Source organism: Perissodus microlepis, chromosome 10, assembly GCF_051167445.1.
Source record: "Perissodus microlepis isolate ML-2025 ecotype Zambia chromosome 10, ASM5116744v1, whole genome shotgun sequence".
NCBI lineage: Eukaryota > Metazoa > Chordata > Actinopteri > Cichliformes > Cichlidae > Perissodus > Perissodus microlepis.
The window spans coordinates 19,550,714-19,573,715 of NC_140470.1; the positions used below are offsets into that span (position 1 = coordinate 19,550,714).

The 23,002-nt window shown below is 40.7% G+C and overlaps 1 protein-coding gene across 3 annotated transcripts in view; it reads left to right on the forward strand.

Moving 5' to 3' along the window:
- crebrf (creb3 regulatory factor) overlaps nt 1-22,470 on the forward strand; it is a 35,345-nt gene extending 12,875 nt beyond the window's left edge. For all 3 annotated transcript variants that reach the window (XM_084940559.1, XM_084940557.1, XM_084940558.1), the window contains exons 4-10: nt 2,303-2,478; nt 4,634-5,784; nt 6,311-6,508; nt 7,971-8,160; nt 8,379-8,452; nt 8,767-8,886; nt 11,868-22,470. In XM_084940559.1, the coding sequence (XP_084796685.1) occupies nt 2,303-2,478; nt 4,634-5,784; nt 6,311-6,508; nt 7,971-8,160; nt 8,379-8,452; nt 8,767-8,886; nt 11,868-11,986 (2,028 nt within the window). In that variant the 3' untranslated portion in view covers nt 11,987-22,470. The remainder of the gene's footprint in view (nt 1-2,302; nt 2,479-4,633; nt 5,785-6,310; nt 6,509-7,970; nt 8,161-8,378; nt 8,453-8,766; nt 8,887-11,867) is intronic.
- The last annotated feature ends 532 nt before the right edge of the window (nt 22,471-23,002 follow it).

Below are 23,002 nucleotides of genomic sequence, written 5' to 3' on the forward strand. Positions count from 1 at the left end.
AGTCACCAAGATTATTCTAAACATATACATACTCAAGTAGCTGAGCTGTAAACTAAGAAGGTTTTGATTGTGCTAAGCCACATTTATAGATTCGCCAGTGGCGACCCAGTCTCTGCCAGCGGGGCTTGATCAGACACAGCTGCTCAAGGGTCAGCTTGGCCCAAGCACCCCCACAAATATCAAAGATCAATATAAGGTTACACAGCACACTGTTTAAGGGGCCACAGAGCAGGAAAGCTGCAGGAAATCCAGTATCTTTGTTCTGATTAAAGGAAACCATATTATAAATGTTCCAGTTCTTCCTTTTCTAACCTAACATTGACTTCAAGAAACCTTAGAAACCAAAGTTATTTCATCAGTTTAATTTCTCAATTCAGCATCTTTGCTTCGCTGGTCTTCTCCTGTAAACATTTCAAATTGTGCAACTTGTTTGACAATTTGTTAAATCTGTGTGCGATGTCTAAATAGAAATCACTGGAACAGTCAAGCCAAACTGAATCAGGGCCTGTCATGTAGGGACTTTGCTGATCTGAAGTTGGTGGGTATAAATCGATTAATTTATTTTTCAGCCCGAGTTGTCTTTGACAAGAGTGCAGTGGCACAACAGTGTTACTGTGGTGAACTAATATGTCCCTAGGCTTTTAACATAACACATATAAACAAGCCAAAGTCATTTCCTGTGATGATTCTCACACAAATTATCAGCCTCGCAGTTGGTTAGTTACGGCTAGTTATTAATTGCAAACACAAAAACAGGCAGGATATCGTTTGGGATGAAACAGAAGGCACTTTGGTTTTCTGGGATGCTTCCGTAGAATGAAGCTATCATTCATGTGATAGATAATACCTGTCAAACCATCTGCTGCAATGGCAAAAGGACTTCTTCGCCAAGATTCACAATTGAAAATATTGAGGTCGGATGTGATTCCTCACCATTTACAGGGATTGTTTCAGTAATGGTGAGAAATCCTGAGGTTTATAGAAACGTTTAATGAATGCTGCCGTGGACTCGGCTTAACTTCCAGACTGGCGTTTATCGAAGCAGAGACTCGTGTCTAATTGTTTAGAAACTGTCTGACATTTGCCAGGCTCACAGGCAGGTGATATAAAGCACCGCTCATGTTGTCAGCTGCAGGTGTCTGCCTTAATTTACTGTCCTCTGTAGACTAAACAATAGTGATTGACTGCCTCACTCTCAATTTCTTTCACCCTAGTAACACATTAATGAGATGATGGTGTGCAGGATGACCTGCCATCTCCTTTAGTTAGTTTATTTATCATTTGGTGTGACACCCATTTATTATTAAAGCAGCACTAGTTAGTCAGGGTGCAGAGTTTTCTAAGCTATTCAGCACAGTGGGGTGTTTTTTCTTCTTTTCTTTAACAAGCATATTGGAAATCCTGTCTGGGGCTGCGTCAGCATCTTCTGCCCTTTTATGCAATCCCAGACTGATTTCACAATGTTGACATCAGAGCTCTGTGGGGGTTGTACCATCTGTTGCAGGGCTCCCTGAACTTGGTCCTTTCATGCAGGTTCTTTATGGCTTTTGCTGTTTGGGACCGCTGTGTAGTGAATTTCCAGACAGTTGCTGGCATTATGTGGTGGCTTGTTATCATAAATGTCTTTTATAAAAGTTAACTAAATCATTCAATAATGAAATCTAAGCTAAGTAGAATTTCATGCAACATCACCTACCCTACCACCTGCCTTGATCAGCTCTCTGTCTCTTTAAACACTTTGGAGGACTTTAAAGGTCTTTTTTTTAAACTCAACAAAGCATTTAATTGTTACAAAATCTCACACAAGGTCTAATCATCAGATAAAATGAAACGGTGGCACTTCATGTCCAATAGGTCAGCATGACTTCAATGTGAAATCTTCACTAGTCGGTGCCCTTGACTCAGTAACAGAAGAGGAGATTGTGGGAATATTTCACATTCAGTTAGATAGTGAAATGATGACACTGCATGGCTGAAGTTTAGGGGGAAGGTGGTTGGTGGTTTGATCTCTGGCTGCTCCAGTCTGCATGCCAAAGTATCCTTAGGCAAGATACTGAACCTCAATTTGTTCTCCGATGCTTTCATTGGAGTGTAAATGCATGACTGTTGGAAAAGCATTTAGGTAGAAAAAGGTGCTCATATGAATAAGGTATGTTGTATGAAGCACTTTGATTAGAGTAGGACCAGTCCATTTACCATGATCCTTTGTGTCTGGGACAAGGACACGCACTCTAACTTTACAGATCATCCTATCCTATAACAGCTGCATGGAGGTAATTCTTTAATTTGCTGCTCTCTTCAGGACAGAGACATGAGCCACCAGCAGAGCCCCTGTGGGGACAGCATTGTGGGGGTCGGGGATGGAGGCAAGGAGGTTGAGGGTTGCGTGGACCAGCTAATGGGTCTGGGTGAATGTGAGACAGTCTGCAGCAGCTCGGCGTTCGAACAGTGGGACTCCTACTGGGAAGACCTCACCAGGTACTTATTATTTATTCATGTGTTGCAGCTTTTTTTTTTTTTTTTAGGCCATGTTAAACAACAACAAGAAGTAACTGACACATAAAACTTTGACCTCTTAAACTCTGTGAAGCTGGCTTGGTTTGTAAATGAATAACTAGCAGATACTTTATATAGTGCTTTTCAAAGAGTCACAAAGTGCTTTACAAAATCCAATACAGAGCATACAAAGCCAGGCTTAAAAGCAGCAGAAAAATGGAGCAAATCACTGACTCTAAGAAAGAAGCGAAAACGAGAAGCCTTTAGCAACAGTTGAAAATGCATAGGTCACATATTACATGTGTCAACTTGAATATTGAAATCATACACAAACACATCCAGTGTTTGATCAACAAAGTCCCGTAAAGTTGACTTGGTGGGTTTTTGTGTGTGTGATAGTTTCTTATAAATTATGTAATTTAAAATTTTTCTGTCTTTGCTTTGAACCACGTGGGTTAGCTGACGGAGCAGAAAATGTTGAACTATTATGAGATGCATTAACATGTTGTTGATCTGGTTTATTTTTCATGTAATTTGCTGCTATTAAGATAGGTAGGCTTCCTGCATTTTTTTAAACTAACATTTAAAATCTGAAACTCACAGTTATGCTGTATTTTTAAACTATTATTTAGATATTTCACCATCATCTTACTGTGGTCACGCCAGCTTTGTAGTATGAGGAGGCTGTAGTGGGCCCCTGCTTTTTATAAGCTTGTGATTGATGATACGACTGATTTTAGTTAAATCTGGTTTTAGTTAAATCTGTTGTGACGTCTTTCAATGAGCCTCATGAGAAAGGTCAGAAGGCTTTGAAGGTTTGTACAGAAGTAGAACAGTAATTGTGAAGGCCTGTCCTTTTGGTCTCAAATAGACGCAGCAGATGAGGATTTGAAGAAGATAGTAGGTTAGCCGGGAGGCAGGAAGTGGTTTAAGAGGCCTGTAAACAACAAAGTAGCTGGCTGCCGCAGTCTCCTGGGGTCTCAGGTGATGCTCCGTCTGTCCTGCAGCTACCCTGATGTTTTGCTGCCAGAGTAGCTTGTGTACTCCCCTCCCCAATGTTGAGTGCAAACTGAGGGCAGACTACTGTCTCTGAAAAACAAAGTCCATTAAAACTGGGGTGGAATAGTGCTGGTTGTTGCAGGGTTTGAAAAATCTGCTGCATACAGACTTAGGTTTGGGTTGTGCCGAAGTGGAACAGAGGAAACTGCTGTTTCTTTTTTTTCTAATGTGCAAACCATACTTTCCAGCTTTGACTAAGAATGTGTGTTTCGGCAACTTCAGATTAATTTTGTTATATTGTTGTGCTCTGGTGCACCAAAATAACGTTTGGTGCTTGCTGGTCTTACCAAACTATAGTTGTCTTCACCGCACTGAGAGTGCTGAGAGAGCCTCAGAGCTTCCTGTTTATATCTTGTGGCATGAAGAGGCTTCACTGTTATCACTGGTTTCTCACTGAAGTTACAAACTTTAAACTAAGTTAAAAGTAAAGTTGAAAAAGAAAGTTGAACAGTTACAGATTTTCTCTGAAATGTTCCAGCTTGGAAAAATGCATTTGTCTCAAGCTCTGCAAAGATAAAAGTGAAAGTGGAAGAGTCACGCTGTGCTGTGCTGTGCTGTTTAACTGCTATATGACTGGACCATTGCCATCATGTGACAGGCTGCCATTGCAGTTCTAAGTAGAGACAAGTGCACTTCCACATTTAGCATCCCCTCTGTGGGGAAAACAGGTTTTCACTGCAAGTTGCAGTAAATGAATATTTCCATTACTGGTTTTGCTGAACATTTCCAATATTTCCCTTCAGTCAGTTACTCATCTTCAAGTTTCATATATAACAGCAGAGCATGAATGTTTAGCATGCTGAAATAGTGTTTTAGTAGTTTTTCATGAATAATAACTTGTAAATTCTAGTTTTTCTCTGATGATCATGTTGGTCGGCTGATTATTGTATTTGCAGGGTCATTTGCATGGTAAAAATATGCATCAACAAGCTAGTATTCTAAAGATTTAACAAGCTTAGGTTATTCAAATGTAGACAAAAATAGGAAACAGCTGCAATGCAAAGATGTAATGAAGATACTATGAAAAGAAGGCGAAGGTTTCCACTGTTGCTAGTCTGTGTCTCTCTGTATTTCACAGATACACACGGCTGGCCAGCTGTGATATCTGGGGCACCAAAGAGGTGGACTTCCTGGGATTGGATGACTTCTCCAGTCCTTACCAGGACGAGGAGGTGATTGGTCGAACTCCGACGCTGGCTCAGCTCAACAGCGAGGACTCACAGCCTGTGGGTGAGACGCTCTACCCTCCCGCTGACCTGAGCTTGCCCCAGACTCAGTCGTCCCAGCTTCCCTGTCACAGTAAGACTCTCCTGGTCCCCGGCCAAGGATCAGGCCCTGGCTCTGTTCCACCTTCACCAAGCTCCACATCCTCTTCCCGTCCTTCGCGCAGCCTTCTCCCGGACTTTCCTGAAGGCTCCCAAAGAGCAACCAGACCTGTTCCTTCCAGCACTGAGACTATGGCTAAGACTCAGAGCCACCTCAGTCTCACCCAGGACCATGGTCATGCTCAAATAAAGCCCATGGTGCGTGGAACCAAAATGGGAGCCCCAACTTCCTACAGCTCTGACTTTGTACGCAAGGCTAAAGTCCGTGTCAGTGCTGTACATAAGACCCAAGCGGACATGCCTCCCCAGACGGATTTTGAGAGGTCAGATCCCATTCCACCTCTCTCCCAGCCTCGAGATGAGAAAGCCTCTACTTCAGCAAGTGCCGCCTTAGTGGGACTACCTGGTGCTGCCGCCGCCAGCTGTTCGGGCGGCCTGGCGAGCTTTGAAAGGAGAGTAGAGGGGACAGCGAGGAGAGAGATGCCGGTAGGCCGGTCTGCCACTGTGCCTCAGCTGGTTGAGGCAAGCCAGGCTCTGGAGACCAGCACCTCTGGGCTGGTGATCAGCGATGGTGTTTGCAGCGGGGCTGGCAGTCTTTTGGTTGTTGAGGGTACGGAGAAGACCAAGGAAGAGGAGCACAACTACTCTCTCTTCATGACCCGCAGCAGACTGGGCAGCAGAGGCCACCCCCAGACAGAGGAAGAGGATGAGGAGGATGAGGAGGATGAGGAAGAGGCAGAGGAAGAGGAAGGAGATGGGTTGGAGCTAGAAGACGAAGACCACGATGAGGGTTTTGGCAGTGAGCATGAGCTGTCTGAGAATGAAGAGGAGGAAGAAGAGGAGGAGGACGAAGACTACGAAGCAGACAAGGACGATGACATGAGTGACGCCTTCTCTGAGCCAGGTAGCTACTCTCCATAAAAATGTCAGCTTGTCAACAAGTAATATGTTAACGATGCTTCAAAATAAATCTTGAATTTAAAATAGTTAAAGTGATTATTATTACCTTTATTTTACCAGGTTGTCTGATTGAGATTACAATGTCTTTTAAAAGAGAGACCTGATCAAGATAGGAGCTGTACAACCCAAAACATTGAAAAAACTCTACACGTACAACATAAAATATAAATCCACAACAAATACCCATAACAAAAAGCATTAAAAAATTAAGTGGCTAAGAGTGAGGTCAAGTAATTTGGACATGTGAAAAGGCACGTGTGGTCACATTTTCAGTAACTATAATCTCATTGAACGTATAAACAAAATATGATACATTGCTACATTACAAGCAGATGATTACAGTATTGTGTTACTTGGTATTTGGTGTCACCACAATACTGAATATTCCATCCTTTTCTTTGTCTCTGTTTGTCTCTGTTGCATTAATTTCCTCCCCTTCCTTCTGTGTCTCTCTCTTCTGCCTCCGTCAGGCTGTGACATGGAGCTGATGGAGGACATTAAAGGGCTCACAGCAGGAGTCTCCAGCCGAAAGAGAGGAAAGCGCCGCTACTTCTGGGAGTACAGCGAGCAGCTCACCCCCTCCAAACAGGAACGCATGCTCAAGCCGTCCGAGTGGGACAGACACACGCTGCCTAGCAACCTGTACCAGAAGAACGGGCCTCTCCACGGTACACACACATGCACAACTATATGCGCATGCAGGCATTATTAAAGTCTCGCTTTGAGTTTCAGTTTTATATGGAATTAAATAATCTTTTGCATTTAAGTGTTTCCGACATTTTATTTTACATGCCCAATATCGGCGTAAAAATGATCGTATACGGCTTTTAGTGGATAATGCAGAGTGATCAGAGACAGGCTGGTTGGATCGGTTGGATTTTCCACAGCAGCAGCTGTGCACAGCATGTTGCAGTCATGCTACAGTTTGAGTAATCACACTGGAGTTATTAAATAAATTAAAGATGTATATTTTATTGCACACATTAAAGGACTCCTCTATTTGCAGCAATGCAGCAAACTATTTGTCTTGTATCCATATTCTTATTTACTCAGTGTTGTAAAGGGAGTTCTTTAAGTTGAATAAAACGACTCATGTTGGATTTTGATCATCATAGTTTCAGGCTTTTAAAAGTTAAGGTCATTGTCAAAAAGTTGCTGTTTGATGATTAATAATTAGGTTATTAATGCATCCCCACACCTGTCAGACCCACTGCAGGTTACCAGCTGTTGGTGCGTAGAAAATCTTTATTTAAAACTAGGGATGTGCTATATGACCAAAATCTCATATCCCGATATAAGACATCTATCGTCCCGATAACGATATAAATCACAAAAATTTAACATTTTCTGTAAATTATGTGAATCTCGGGCAGCTCCACTTGCGTGAAGTGTTTCCAGCTGGGCGTCGTGTACCTGTAGTCGAATGTTTTAACCGATGCATGAAACGATACATTTTTAGACATAAGTTGTAACAGCCGCCGTTTTCTTTGTGAGTATTTATTACACGGCGTGCTGCGGGGAAAAGCCTGTTCTAACGTTTGACTCTAAGGTTTATTTTTTAGCACCTGGCGGCTCTTTTTTACTTCTCATCTGTAAACACTCTGCATACTCTTTCACGTGATTCTGTTTATTTTGAAAAGTCTCAACAGGATCTTGAGCTTTATTGTGAAAGGTTTATGTAGAAAATAAACAAGCGGACACGCAATGGTTTTACCGTCGTTGTTGCTAACCACAACGCATAAAAACAGGCGCTTGTCCGTCCGTAGTGTGGTTATATTAAATATAAGAGAAAGAGAGAACTTTAAGAAATTAATATAGCCACTACAGTGCACATCAAAACCATGAAAAAATATTGCCGTAAACAGTTTATTTTGCGACACCACGAAACAAACGATAGCGTAAAATGAAACGATAGACGTTTTTATATCGTCATCCGATATATATTGTTATATCGAACAGCCCTATTTAAAACCAGATCAAGCAATTTAAAAAAAACAGAGGTACACTTGCAGTTGGCTGGTTAATTTGAAGTACCATGTGCACAACTAGTGTTTGTTCATGTTTTCGAGAACTGAAACATTTAAAATGCGATTGATGTCTAACTCCTTTGTTTTGATGATCTTTACAAAGGAAAATACATGCTGAAGAAGTCTCGCCGCACAGATGTGGAAGACCTGACTCCCAATCCACGCAAGCTGCTGCAGATCGGCACAGAGCTTCGTAAACTGAACAAGGTGATCAGCGACTTGACTCCTGTGAGCGAGCTACCACTGACTGCACGGCCACGCTCTCGCAAGGAGAAAAACAAGCTGGCCTCCAGGTAAACCACGCATTCATGTGTTCGCTGTGTACACATGACAGCTGGAGAACAGCCATATGTAAAGTCGCGATGACTGCAACAGTATTATTTTCAAAAAGTTTTACCCTCTCGAGCCTGATTGTAATAAAGATGCTGATTTGAAAATAACCTTTGTTTCTCAGTGAGATCCTCTTTCCTCCTATTGACTAGAAACTCTTCTTTCTGTCTGTGTGTTGCAGAGCTTGCCGTTTAAAAAAGAAAGCCCAATACGAAGCAAATAAAGTGAAGCTCTGGGGACTCAGCACAGAGTACGGTACGTTGGCTCTGACGCTACGTGATCTAAATCTTTACTAGAAACAACATCTGCATGTATTTTTTCTTGCACTGTTGGCAGTTCAATGGAAACTTAATAGACAATGATGACAGTGACTGTTATGACATTTTACTTTTTTCTTTTTTTTCTTTTCTTTGTCAGATTAGAAATAAGATCGTGATTGATAAGAATAACTAAATAACTGCTCATACTTGTCACCAATTTTAAAAAGAATTGTTACAGTGTCTAACCAGAAGACAAAAGCACAGAATTTTTTGTGAATAATCTGTGGTCAAACTGGTGTTTTCCTGCAGACCGGCTGTTGTTTGTGATCAACGCCATCAAAGAGGAGATAGTGGAGCGAGTGGAGGACTCTTCTCCGCGTCCAACCAACATGTCTGACACTCTGGAGAGACTCATAAAGGAGACACTTGGTGAGAATCGAAAAGAAACAAAAGTTAAGCCCGTATTATGCTTTCTGGGGTTTTATCACTTTATTTTAGTGTTGAAGCTTTTTCTTTATACATGCAGATGTTCTGCATATTCACAAAGCCCAAAATCCATGTCAACAGGAGTTTTTATCTTCAGTGTGCCTCAATTGCTTGAAACAACTCGTGAGTCGTGAGGGAAAAGATCCCTGGCTGAAAGTAACATTAAGACAGCATCTGAACACATACAGTGTCTCACAAAAGTGTGAGTACACCCCTCACATTTTTGTAAATATTTTATTGTTTCTTTTCATGGGACAACATTGAAGATATGACGCTTTGATACAATGTAAAGTAGTCAGTGTACAGCTTGCGTAACAGTGTAAATTTGCTGTCACCTCTAAATAACTCAGCATACAGCAATTTATGTCTAAACCGCTGGCAACAAAAGTGAGTACACCCCTAAGTGAAAATGTCCAAACTGTTCCCAAAATGCCAATATTTTGTGTGGACATCATTATTTTCCAACACTGCCTTATTTTCCATCACTATAGAGCTTCACAGGGTGCCACTGGGATCCTCTTCCACTCCTCCATAATGACATCATGGAGACACATTTTGCTCCTCCACCTTCCATTTGAGGATGCCCCACAGATGCTCAATAGGGTTTAAGTCTGATGACATGCTTGGCCAGTCAAGTACCTTTACCCTCAGTTTATTTATCAAGGCACTGATCTTTTTGGAGGTGTGTTTGGGGTTGTTATCTTGTTGGAATACTTTCCTGTGGCCCAGTTTCTGAAGGGAGGGGATCATGCTCTTCTTGAGTATGTCACAGTACATGCTGGAATTCATGGTTCCCTCAATTAACTGTAGTTTCCCTGTGCCAGCAGCACTCATGCAGCCCCAAATAGTGACGTCCCACCACCATGCACCATCATGCAAGGCAAGACACACTTGTCTTTGTACTCCTCACCTGGCTTCCGCCACACACCACTGACATTATCTGAAACAAATAAGTTTATCTTGGTCTCATCAGACCACAGGTAATCCCCCCCTTAGTCTGCTTGTCTTCAGCAAACTGTTTGGAGACTTTCTTGTGCATTATCTTTAGAAGAGGCTTCCTTCTGGAATGATAGCCATTTGATGCACCTCCAACCTCTGCAGCAATGCTGGCAACATTCACGCATCTATTTTCAAATGACAGCCTCTGGATATGACACGAGCACGTGCACTCAAGTTCTTTGGTCAACCATGGTGAGGTTTGTTCTGAGTGGAACCTCTCCTGTGAAACTGCTGCATGGTCTTGGCCACCGTGCTGCAGCTCAGTTTCAGGGTGTTGGCAATATTCTTATAGCTAGGCCGTCTTTATATAGAGTAACAATTCTTTTTTTCAGATCCTCAGAGAATTCTTTGTCATGATGTGCCATGTTAAACTTCCAGTGACCAGTACGAGAGAGTGTGAGAGCAATTCAACACACCTGTTCCCCATTTGAACCTGAGACCTTGTAAAAGTAACGTCTCACGTGACACCAGGAAGGGAAATGGCAAATTGGGCACAATTTGGACATTTTCACTTAGGGGTGTACTCACTTTTGTTGCCAGCGGTTTAGGCAATAATGGCTGTGTGTGAGTTATTTAGAGGTGACAGCAAATTTACACTTTTGTTCAAGCCGCACACTGACTAGTATCTTCAATGTTGTCCCATTAAAAGATTTGACAAAATATTTACAAAAATGTGAGGGGTGTACTCAGGTTTGTGAGATACTGTCCAAATGCAAGCACTGCACTAAGCTACATCTTTGCTATCATAATGACCGCACAGCTGAAACGGTCACCAGACGTCATCAACAACACAAATATAAAATCTTTTTGTTTTTTGAGTCGGGGACAGTGCAGGAGCAGGACGGCCGCCATCTTGAGCGGCCGAATATTTCTATTCAGGACTCTTTGTCTCTGGTTACAGTTAGTAACCGACACTCTCTCTTGCCTCTTTTGCTGGGCTAGCTGACCAATCTGATCAGGCTGGGTTTTATTAGCATGTGGAGACTTAACTCTTTACCCCATAAAGACAACATATCATTGCCTCCTCTTAATAACATGTTTTACACCTCAGTATGTATTAATAAAGACGTGGTTTGATGACAATTAGAATAGCTTCTGGGGTTTTACAAGAGTAGCTGCTGAGGCAGAGTCATTTTGTTCTGTAAGGAGGCCTGAAATATAACAGAAACTTTTCAAGTGAGAAAAGAGAAACAAGGGTTACTGCTAGTAAGCTCTCAAGGCGTAAAGAGTTAAAGATACATTTTTAACTTTTAGTACAGCTACAGCGATTTTCAAGGTTAGAAAAACGATTGTTCTTTGAACATTAAACCATGTAAAACCTAAAATGCCGGACCCCAAATGAAATCGTGGACCTCTAAGTTAGCATAATATGGTCTTTTTACAGTTGACTGGCCACCAATCAATGAGATACTGTAGTTTATGGTGACTGTGAACGATGACTAAGAATAACTTAAAAAACATTTTAAAGACCATCAGAATTAAATTCATTGCAAAACTATCAAATATATTTGATAATGAATAATTGATATAATCAATGATGTATGTGATAACCACAATAAATAGGCAGATGCATTGATTATATTTATCACCAAATTCAGTCAGTTATAACCTTCACAATTAGATAAGCTGAGTACAAGCATACAGCAAAATTGGAAGCACTGCTGAGCTTGGTGTATACAGACAAACATAAACAGTCCTCCAATTAAATAAAAGAGTAATAAAAATGCCTTCTACGCAATGAAAAATAAAATCAATAAATAATAATAAATTAATAATCCTAATGATAGCAGCTTTAATGGCTCAGGTAGGCAGTGAAATTGATCGATACAGTAGACGTATTTTAGTTCAGTTGAAAGTAAAGTTAACTTTACTTTTAGTATTTAGTATAAACATGTTCTAATGTATCTTTGTATCTGTGTGTGCAGTGCCATCACCTGTTGCTGGGCAGACTTCAGACTTCGTCAACAAGATCTTGGAGAACACAGGACGCGGCGATCCCACCGGCGGACTGGTCGGCCTGCGAGTCCCCACCTCCAAAATCTAGACAGGCCGCCTTCCACTGAGAGCAGTGGACTCAGTATTACGATCGTGCTGTCCTGTTGTAACTATGCTCCCCTCTGCATGCCCCTACAACCCAGACTTTCATGCACATTGTTAGTCACACAAACAGACATACCACTTCCTGTGTGTAGGTATGTGTGCTTGTTTTTGCCATGTCACCTGTATGGCATACACCCTAGCTTTCTGGCTCTGCGCACTGCGTGCAGAGTCAGCGCATCACAGTTCTCCCAACTCATTGTGAACGTCCGTTGGGGGGGAAAAGCGCCTCTAAAAGCAAGTGATGGTTAGGTGTATAGCGAATAGCACGTCCTAAATCCACTGGTGATGATTAGATGTGTTTAACATAGCATTGTGTAGGGTTGTTTCTGTTGGAGGCTGAGACAAACAGCCGCATGAGCGTAACCACTGGAATACTTTCACACGTTTGTTTGAGGTTGTAGTGACAAAGGACGAATTTACATGAAAAAAGTTCCAGTTATCATTTCTCAGAAGACTTTCACCTCACAGGGCAACAAAAGTGGACTTGAGGTTGTCAAATGAACCCAATCGAGTAAAGCACCTTGATGAAAATGGCCTTGTAAGCTGCAGTGGAAAAAAGCGGCTTGTTCCGAGGCGTTACGGGGTGGCAAGAAATATTTTGTATTGAAGGCCTAAATATGTTCATGCCATCCCTGCGAAACAATAAAGCTGAAAGTTATCATTAGAGCTTTTATTAAGCGAGAGGCGTCCTGCTGGTTTGAAGCTCGTGTCAGGCAGGAGGAAGCTTAACGGCTCATAGTTGACCATGTGAAGAGGAAGCGCATGTAGCATGGTGCTTTTTGGCCTTTGTGCTGGTTATAACTGGACTGCGTGGAACAGACCAGTGTGGGATCAGACAGAAAGTGAGGAAGATGATGATGGTGGTGCTGTTGGCGGCGATAGAGATGACATAAACAGTGATCCATCTCCTCCAGGAAACTGTAAATAACTGTGTCTCCCAGCGAACGGCACCGGCTTCCCTTTTTTGTACAGTAGAGACGACCAGGCAGTTTGGTGTGTTCATACTAGTGTTTGATCAGAGTTCTATTCATTGTGCCTTGTGTATGTATGTGTGTGTGTGTGTGTGTGTGTGTGTGTGTGTGTGTGTGTGTGTGTGTGTGTGTGTGTGCGCGCGTCTCCGTAAGAGTGAGTGAGTGTGAGCGGGGCTGAACGAGGAGAGGTGATCGGCCAGAACTCCCAGCCTAGGAAAGGACTACTTATAGCGAGTGCGATGAGGGACACGATGGTGGGGTTTGTTGTGTCTTTCAGCTGTTTTGAAGATATTCTGAATGTACATAAACAAATGGAAGCTCTTGTCGCGTGATGCCACAGAGTCTGTGTGTATATAGGAGGGCTCTGCAATAGATTACTTTTGGTTTTTGGTACTTTCGTCTTTGGGGATTTTTGGGGGGGTTTAAGGATGACAGATATTTTTCTTTTAGAGTTACAAAAAAATATTTGCACACTATCTTTTGATTATGTTTTGTACCAAAGACACATGCAACGAAATGGCGACCAGCCAGTTAAAGTAAGGTTTTGCACAGCTTACCTGACGCCGTATTGAATGTAAGATTTGTGGGAGGGTCAGGGACTTCATAGAACTGTGAAATTAGCTTGGGTCCAATTCTGTACAGAAAAGGAACATTCATTTGCTTCTTCTTCTTCTTCTTATTTTTTTTTTTTTTTTTGAATCTAAAATTGAACCCCTCTGTTGGCTTCTCCAGTAGATTTATTGCTTAAGGAAGCCCTTCATTCCTGAACTGATTCCCCCCTCCACCTGCTCATTGTGTTAATGGCGCTAGCTAGGATGAATACCAAGAGTGCTACTAGATAAGCTATGTTACAATTTTCTTTTCTTCTTCTTCTTGTTTTTTTGCTTGTTAAAATTTCTCAAACAGTAACCAAAATCTTGTGTTCCTGTATCACTTGTTTGATTTCTGTATGTAGATGAGGTCTATAGACAAATATATTAACTGAATATTGTACATAGAAACATTAATGATATATCTATGAATGGTGAAACGCCACTTTTCATGACAATTGATTCATTTTTAAGCATGACACATTTCTAAAGCCTATCCTTGCTTTGAGAAAGTTAGAGTACAACAAAAAACCCAACACAAAAACCCAAAAAAACATGCTCTTGTTATATTTTTGTATTTTAGCTGCCTGCTAGATTTCCCGTTGGTTTGGGAGTGGTTGTCGGTCAGAGGTGGAGGTGTTTGGCTGATGGTTTGATCTATAAGCTCCACCCTTTCTGTTATTCTTAGCTGGCTGATTTGAAATACAGAGAATCAAGACAGGATTTATATAAAACACAATGCCGCGAAGTGCTGGTCTACTTTGAGTGGTCTGTGAGGGGGAACGTTGAAGTGCCGCTGTTGGCGGTTCTAGCGTGAGGGCAGATAAGGAGCGCGATACAGTGTTGTGTCAGATGGTGTAAGAAAGCCAGAGCCATCTGAGTGTGGCTGATCTGGATTCAGCGCTGTCGTTTAGATTTTCATGCATACAGCAGCGTGCAAAAGTCTCGGCGCAGATGATCTAACTGATCTAAACAAACAAAAAAAAGACGAGCAATGTAAAGAACTCTAAGCTTTAAAAATTAAACATTGCTACAATCATGCAAATTAATAATCTACATATAATACTCGGAATCAGTGTAACAACAATTAAAAAAAAAATCTGGTTGGCACTCATTTTTACTCCAAGCGGCATCATTACTGCCACCCACTAAGCTGAAGTAGATTTATGTGGTCGCCTTTTTTGCTGAGGAAATTCAGCCCTAATAAGAAAGAAAATACACTTATCAGGCTACAATACTGGTCAGCTTCACCTTTTGGTGTCATTTTGATATAAGAGGAAAATAAAAAGATAATCATTCCGTCTTTAACTTTATGCCTTTTCATATTAGTCCGCTATACAGAGTAAAACTTGCCCAGACTTTTGCATGCTGTTGTATTCTGTCTTGAAGCATGAAGCTGCTTGAATTGTGTATTTTCCTGAGATGGTCATCGCTGCCTCTGGCCTTGCTTTGCTGAATTGAATTTCCATTAGTCATATCCTTCCTGACTGGTCACAGACATAAAGAATAACTTTGGTTACCAGTTATGGTAAAGTCCTTTAAGGAGATGCTACCTATTCTGGGAATGTTTCACAATTCAAGCAGAATTGATTTATTTGGAGGTCATATTAAAACGAGAAAAATGTGAATTTGACAAAGCTGAATTCAGACTGGCGTGACGTGAGTCTGCTGATGATAAAGTTTGTGTTGTGTGACTGAATAACAGCTAGTGCTACACACACACACACACGCATATAGATTTTTTACTGTTTTCCGTTCCGTCTAAAAAGGGAGAAATGGTGCTTTTTCTGAAACTAGAATGACGAGTATCCATGATTCATATTTGATTCTTAGACTAGTTGTAGCCTAATGACTTGCTCTCCCCTTACCGTCCATAGCTATTTTCTTAGTAGTGATTCAGTTTTGTAAATAAACTATAAGTTAATATGTATCTTCTAAATGTTAAATATATGTATAGAATACTCTATCTTATATGTTTAAAAAAACCGAAAGCACTTTGTCCAAAAAAGAAAAAAAAAAAAAAACAAAACAAAAAGAAAAGAAAAGAAAAGCATTTTTTTTCTCTTCCATTTGCTGCTAAATGGCCTGGCGTGAATGCTGCAAGTGTACTTGACGACTACTTGCTTGGATAGGTCTATTGCCTGACTCTGCTAGGTCTGTAAACTAGCGAGGGGCAGGTGTACGACCTGACGAGGGTTAGATCTACACATTTCTGGAGCCATGACATGATATGAGCGCACAAGAGCGTACCATTGCATGGCTTTGGGAAGCCCAGTGTCTTGACAGGATAGGTCTATTTCCTGGTCAGGGACCGAGTGAAAGTATGTTTGTGGTCTTAAAAGAAAACAAAAATTATAAAAAAAAAAAACCTAAAAATACAAAAACAAGAGGGTTTTGATTCCAGGGCCCCTACGTTGATCTTGATGCTGACCCCCTTGGCGTCACGATTCATTTGCCTTCAGTAGAGGTTTCCTATGGAAAAACTGATTCTGCTTTGGCTTCCTCTTCAGGGTGATGTACAGTGTAGACACATTTCTTCAGAGAGCTATATTGTTATCATTTGTAAACTGATTTCTACTTGTGACTTATTGAGGAGGAGGGTTTAGCCTGGGGCGGCCAGGAAGAGCTTGTTTGAAAGACGTTGTTCCCGGCCGCCTTGGGGGAAGTTACTATATCACTGTACTGTATGGCAAGCCAATTACAAATGGAGACTCAATCCGGACACTTATTGCCTTCTTAAATAACTTTTCACACACAAACAAAAATAACAACACGGCAGACAAGTCGGCTGCCCAGAGGGGCGTGCCTGACATTGTTCTGCCGATATGGTAAACAACAACAACAAATCAATTCAGCCTGACTGGCTCAAAACAACCTTGACTAAAGTAGTAGACGTGGTGAAACGTATCTGAAAGAAAATGACTCCAAAGGTTTGAACTGCTTTGGAAGCGATGCTTTCGGGTATAATTTCATCCAGGTCTGGCAAGGGGTCAACAGTGGTTGAAGGGCCGCTGGTTGACAGCCGGCTGACAAGAGGAGCGTGCATGTGTTTTGCTGTCGATCACAAGGCTGGTTACAAGAAAGAGTCCTCACAGGTTTTTACATTTAACAGAATAGGCGCAAGCTGTGCAACTTTACATTCAAACCAGGAGACTCTGTGGCATTTTAACAGTCAAGGAAATGAGTGAAAATCCACGCCAGTAAAACTATTCCTTTTATTCTTTTCTGTTTTTTTTTTTATTTTTTATTTCTGATTACATAAATCCTATACAGTCAAATATTAAGCTAATAGAGTGTAACTTTGTGCTACTCTTGTCCAATAAAAGCTACGTGGATCCATAAAGCTCTTCTTCAGCAAATCAGGGTAATATCGTTCTTCTATCTGACATATGTGATGACATATAAAAATCAAAAGAAAGTATATTTATGTATTCCAATTATTGTCGCCATTCTTTACTCTGTACAAAATATTGTGCGTACTGTATGTGTGTGAGAGAGAGTGTGTGCGTTATGAATCGTTAATGTCAATCACTATGGTGCAATGCTCTATAAAAGTTAAAAGCAAAGGCCAACAGACTTGTTACAAAAAAACTCACAAAATGTCACCGTTTTGTCCAAATTTGGTCTTCTTGCAAACACAATCTGCAGCATCTTCCTCTCTGAATGGTTTGCACTCTGATTTCCAGTCGTGATCCAGCTGGGGTTTGTCACATGGTGCTGATTACGCCTCGTTGTCCCGAGAAATGCTACGAGGATTTATAAAAAAACAAAAAAAAGGCACCCGTATTCAGATGTGCTTACAGAAAACACTCTCCGTGTGACCATTTCATTCAGTGTAACTATGATCAGATCAGACTTCCGCCCAGATCACTTTCACTGACTCACTGTCGGACCAATCAGAGGAAGAGTTGTACTGTTTCTTGTTTAAAACAACAACACCGTTTCTGTGCTATCGACTTGTATGATCGTTATTGTTAAGCGTACCAATACTTCTTTTGTAAAAGCCAGTCTCACGGATTTGATACCACCGCTCAAAGCCACAGAGGTTCTGTTAAAGATCACGTGGATGTAGCTTCATTCAGAAAGAGCAGTTTTGAATGAGTGCAATTAAGTGCATCGAAGTGCTCTTGAGACGGTTTTTATAGGGTAATGCTTTGTTTTACAGTGTGTAATAATTTCCAAAAAAATGTCCAGTAAGTTTCCTCCAGTACAGCTTTGTGTAATTTGGTGCTAATTCAGGAGAAAGTATTGAAATCATAAACTTCCAGTTATATTAATTGGAGTCCAGCATGTCAGCTCAATGTGCCATTTATCTATAGCCAGAATTATAAACAGTGATTATTTACTTGGACTAATCAGTTTGTCTACATGTAAACCCTTTTTTTTAGGTTTTGCTTCGTGCTCATCGTCTCGGTTTATTGGCTGCAGTAGATGGCTGTCTGCTGCAGCCAACAACCGGTAGAGACCAAAACAGAGCTACAAGGACAGTCATGTGACCAGTTTTTCTTTGTTTTTTTTTTGTTTTTTTAAAAAGATCTTACTGTTCCCCTTTATTGGTACCAAAGTACATATGGTAATTGTTTCCAGGAAGCTTCTTACCCTGTAAAATAGACATTACCATAAAAAATCATCACAGGAATAAAAATGTTAAATGACCTAACCTCGGACTAGCTGTGCTGTCAGGTCTAAGAGTCTGGCTTTGAGGGTTTTTTGTGTTTTGTTTTTTGGCATTTCAAATGTATATCCTGTCTTGTTTGAACCCTTGTTGCTTGTACAAACAAAACAAAAACATGTACTACTGCCCTCCACATTTTCCCCCCAAATAAGAACGCAGCTGTCTCTGCATGGCGATTCCCTGAGAGAATCAAGTCTGTGAGTTCCTCGCAGATTGGGAAGAATTCGGGAAAGGGTGTTCATTGTCACAAAGTTGTTGCATGGCTTTTTGGGCTCTCTGTACGCTCTGTTGTATGATTTCATACTTGCTGCTATTGAATGAGCACAAAGAGACATCAGATTTTGGTTTAGGGTGTCCATACCACAGTTACAGTATATTTATACCACACATACCTGTTGGGGTTTTTCTTTTGTTTGGTTGATTTTTTTTGTCCCCCCAATCTTTCTTTTTTCCCTCCCTGTGGCAGTTAAAAGACCAACAGCATTACTCACCTTGCACTTGGTTTGTACACTTAGAAGGAAAAAAAATATTTTGAATATGATGCCTGCTGAACCAGGTGCCTTAATCAGTTATATGAGAACACAAATCTGCACCTTCTGTCAGTCTGGAGGGGGTTTCCCTACAGAAACCAGGGACTGGGTTTCCCAAAACCTAAACTTGAAGCTCAATAATGAAATGAAAACCTCATCTGAACCCTAAATCAGTGCATTTTATAGAATAGTCAACCTAAGAGGCAGATGAGAGCTGTTAGTTGTGTCTCGATCGTAGAATAGCCTTGCTGAAGAAGAGCAGAAAAGACAACCTGTAAATTGAATTGTTTTGGGAAACCTGGTTCTGTTTTGAACTCTTTCTCTGCCCACTATGCCACGTTATCGTGTATTCTGCATTGGCTGCTGCTGCTATCACCGCTGGTGTGTCCGCGTAGAGAAGAGCAAACTTCCACTGTGTCTGAGACAGAGGGAGACTTGGGCCTGCTTTTTACCTAGACAATTAAAATGCATTCTTCTTCTTCTAAGGTTTCGACACGGAGCACTCTGTTGCTACCTTTTGAGACCTTGTCGAGACAGGAAAAAAAAAAGATCCCAAATAAACGCGAACTTTCCATTCCTTAACTTTGCTATTATGAAGTGCCAGACCCTCCTTGAAGTCAGTGTTGGCACTGAGTCGCAGGTTGCGAATGAAGCGACAAACTGAGCATGGAGGTACACTGTGGTGCTAATCTGTCAGTGGCTGGGTGCTAACATGGCTGTGTTAAATAGCTGTATTAGCCATATTATTCCTTCTGTTGATGACTCTGGTCAGTCTTGTGTTTCTGACTTCTGACCTGCTGTATGCTGATATAGCGAGGTATATAATTCTGCTGCTGCTGCTTTGCTGATGAATGTAGACTAGTCTTCCTCAGCAGGATCATACAGACAGACGAGTGTTTGGCAGAGCTTTTACTGTTGTCTCAACAGAGGGAGACTCTTTGTCATCAGGATCCAGAAAGATCATGAATGTTGTATCTTTTAATGGCTGCTGTCCTGCTTGTGTGTTTAAAATCTTTTTTTTTTATTATCAATATTATGGTTTGATATTTATGCTCTGACTCTATCAAATGTTGCACTTTTTTCCCTAAATTATATTTTATTGTCATTTTCTCTGATCCCAGTGTTCTTGCCATTTCTTTATTTATTTGTTCGATCCTTTAATTTAACAATGCAAGGAGACAGTGATTGGAGCTAGACTTTAAAGCTTTCCACTAAAGCAGTCTTTACCACAAGTCAGAGACTTGTCATGAGATTCACAGATCTTAATCAAAGTCACAATGAAACTAGAAACTGTGCATACAAAAATTATATACATTTATTTTTTGACAAAGATCTAATTAGTATAGAAGAGAATTAGGACCACTGGAAACAATCTTCAAGTTTTGACTGGAGAAAAAAAAAAAGTCTGAAATCTGAGATTAAAAATCAAAATCATGAGAAAAAAACTGGGAAGTATATCTCAATTTTTTCCCTCAACCTATTCTGTAAACAGCTTTTATGTACACACCTGTAATAGCATCTAGAGATGTAAATGTCACTAACTAATGCTCAGTTAGATTTAAATAAACTGAGCTCACCTATCACAAATTGGAAAATAGACACTTTAACATAACGATTACAAACTTAAAAAAAGTCAAATGTGAATCCAACTAAAATTAAGGAATTGTCCTATATTAGTTATTACTTACAAATATTTACTCTTTTTGTCCAAATAGAGTTATGATTGGTGTGACTGAGCTTCATGAGGTATTCTCTGCTGACATGTACCCAGACATCCTCTTGCATAATAGTCTAATAATGACTCCCTCCATTAAAGGAGCATTGCAACCATTTTTAAGTTGTAGATGATTTGTTTTCTTACTATAACTTGGCTGAGAAGTTTGATGTCACTGCAGCCAGCAGCCAGTTAGCACAAATACTGGAAACAGGAGACAAAGTAGGGCAGTTCTTCCAGTACTTTATAGTCACAAATGCACGTTTGTTTTTTAGGTGATATAGATATATATGGGGACTCTCTTTTGGCCAGGCAACCAAAAGAGACTTCAGATGTTTGCTGTGATGAGAGATGGAGACTGAAAATGAAACTTTAAGCAGATGTAAGACTGAAGGTGGTCTAATGAGATAAAAATAATTCATTATTTTCTAAGTAAACTGGTCCAAGTCAGACTACAGTTTCATTGTGAGTTTGAATTATCGCTGTCTGTGGGGCCCATGAAGCGGAAGTTTAATAAGTCCTGAGAAAAGCTCGGTGGGTCACCAGACTGAACCTTGCCTTCAGGTGACTCTTTGGTCATGACTCTGGGCTGAGGTTCAGGTGCTCCACCGCCACGGAGCTGAGGTCAGGAGTTGGCTTGCTTGCGGTCTCTAACTTTTGGTGGGGAAAATTTAGTTTTAAGGAAGTAAAACTTTACCACTGCGCCAGAGATGTTTTGCCCCTTCTAGGTGCTTTTTTAATTTTTATTTTTTTAAGAAGGGCTTTGGTTCGCAGTTGTCTTGTCAGGGAACCCCTGAGATTAGCCAGGGGCCACTAAAGGCTGGTGGGCAGAGACCCCTCACCTTCCCCTTTGCAATGAATGATGGGGAAGGGTTAATCTCCTCTTCCGGCAGACTGATTCAAGCAAACAACCACCCACACTTAATAATAATAAAAAAGAAAACCCCTCTTTCTATTTCTACACACGTCCAACTCATCATCCAAACACTGCAATGATTTACATCTCCTTCCAGACTTGCCAAAATGCATGGAGCAAGAGACATTTACCGAAAAAAGACGGCATCTGTTTGGTTATTATTCTCTCTTTATAAATTTTAATAATGACAGACAGACGGAGGATTATAATAGGAAATCCATACAAGTCCAAACATGTAGCGGATGTGGAAGGTATCGGCCATACTGAGCTCCACAGCTACATGCCATTTTTACGATGCTTCTGGTCTTGTATGGTATTTGACTCGATCAACAGCATGGGATCTTTCTGTAGTTAGTCCTGTGTGTGTTCCTCTCCCCAGTCTCAGTAGGAGGGCTGTACTTCATTGCTAAGTGCTCTATAATAGATCTCTTGGTGATTATAATTTCACAAAGAAGCAAAACCTGCAGAAAAAGTGTATCCTGCTGAAACTAACTTGATCCTCTCTTTAGCAATGACGTCTATATTTGTAGTTCACATATATGCCTGTTCAAATACAATATCTTGACAGTTGTTATATTTATGTTGTGTAATAAATGTTGTGCTGGGTTTATACTTTTGTTTTGACTAACTTTTTGTTTAACGTATTTTTTATTTTTTTTCTCTTCTTGGAGGCACAGTGGGTGGCTTTATGCACAGGCATGGAAAAGTAAAAGACCTTTATTTTATTATTATTATTATTATTATTTTTTGGTTTGTACTGTAACAGCCCGATTCTCTTTCAGAGCTTCTGACAGTTTTTGTCTCTGGCTGCTCGACATTCTGCAGACACCTGCCCTGAATCTCTGTTGTGTAATTGTGCCTCTCTCTTTATTTTCTGTTCTTCTTCTCCTTTTTTTTTTTTTTTTTTTTTTTTAAATCGTTTTTCTCTGTTGTATCAACCAGGAGTTGGTACCACAGCTCTGCTTGTAACCACGTTAGTCTGATTATGTTTATTGATTTTAATATCAAAACAATAAAACCATTAGCACCCCAGTCTGAATCTTGTTTATTTAACTGACCGAGTGTGTGTGAGTTTTCCAACCTGATTTTTAGAAATGATTTTTGAATTTTCCGTCGCTTAAAAAGGTATTTTAAGCAAATGAGTTCATAAAGAGTTCAACAAGATATGCAGAAGAGCATTCCTGAGTACACAACAGATCCAATATTAGAGCAGCAGAAGACCACACCAAGACTACAATCAGCATGGGCTCACTAAAATTGCAGCATAAGTATTTGGTGCAATCAGCATGAAAGCATGGATCCACCCTGCCTTATATCAACAGTGGCGGTGCTGTAATGTTGTAGGGGATACTTTCTTGGTACGCTATGGGCCCCTTTGTGCAAACTGAGCATCATTTAAATACTACAACCCACCTGAGTATTATTGCGAGCATGTCTATCCCTTTACGATAGCTGCTTCTAGCATGATAGTTCACCACGTCACAAAACTCAGATCATCTCAAACTGGTTTCTTGAACACGACAGTGAGTTCACTGTTCTCAAACCTGCAGCAACTGTGTGACGC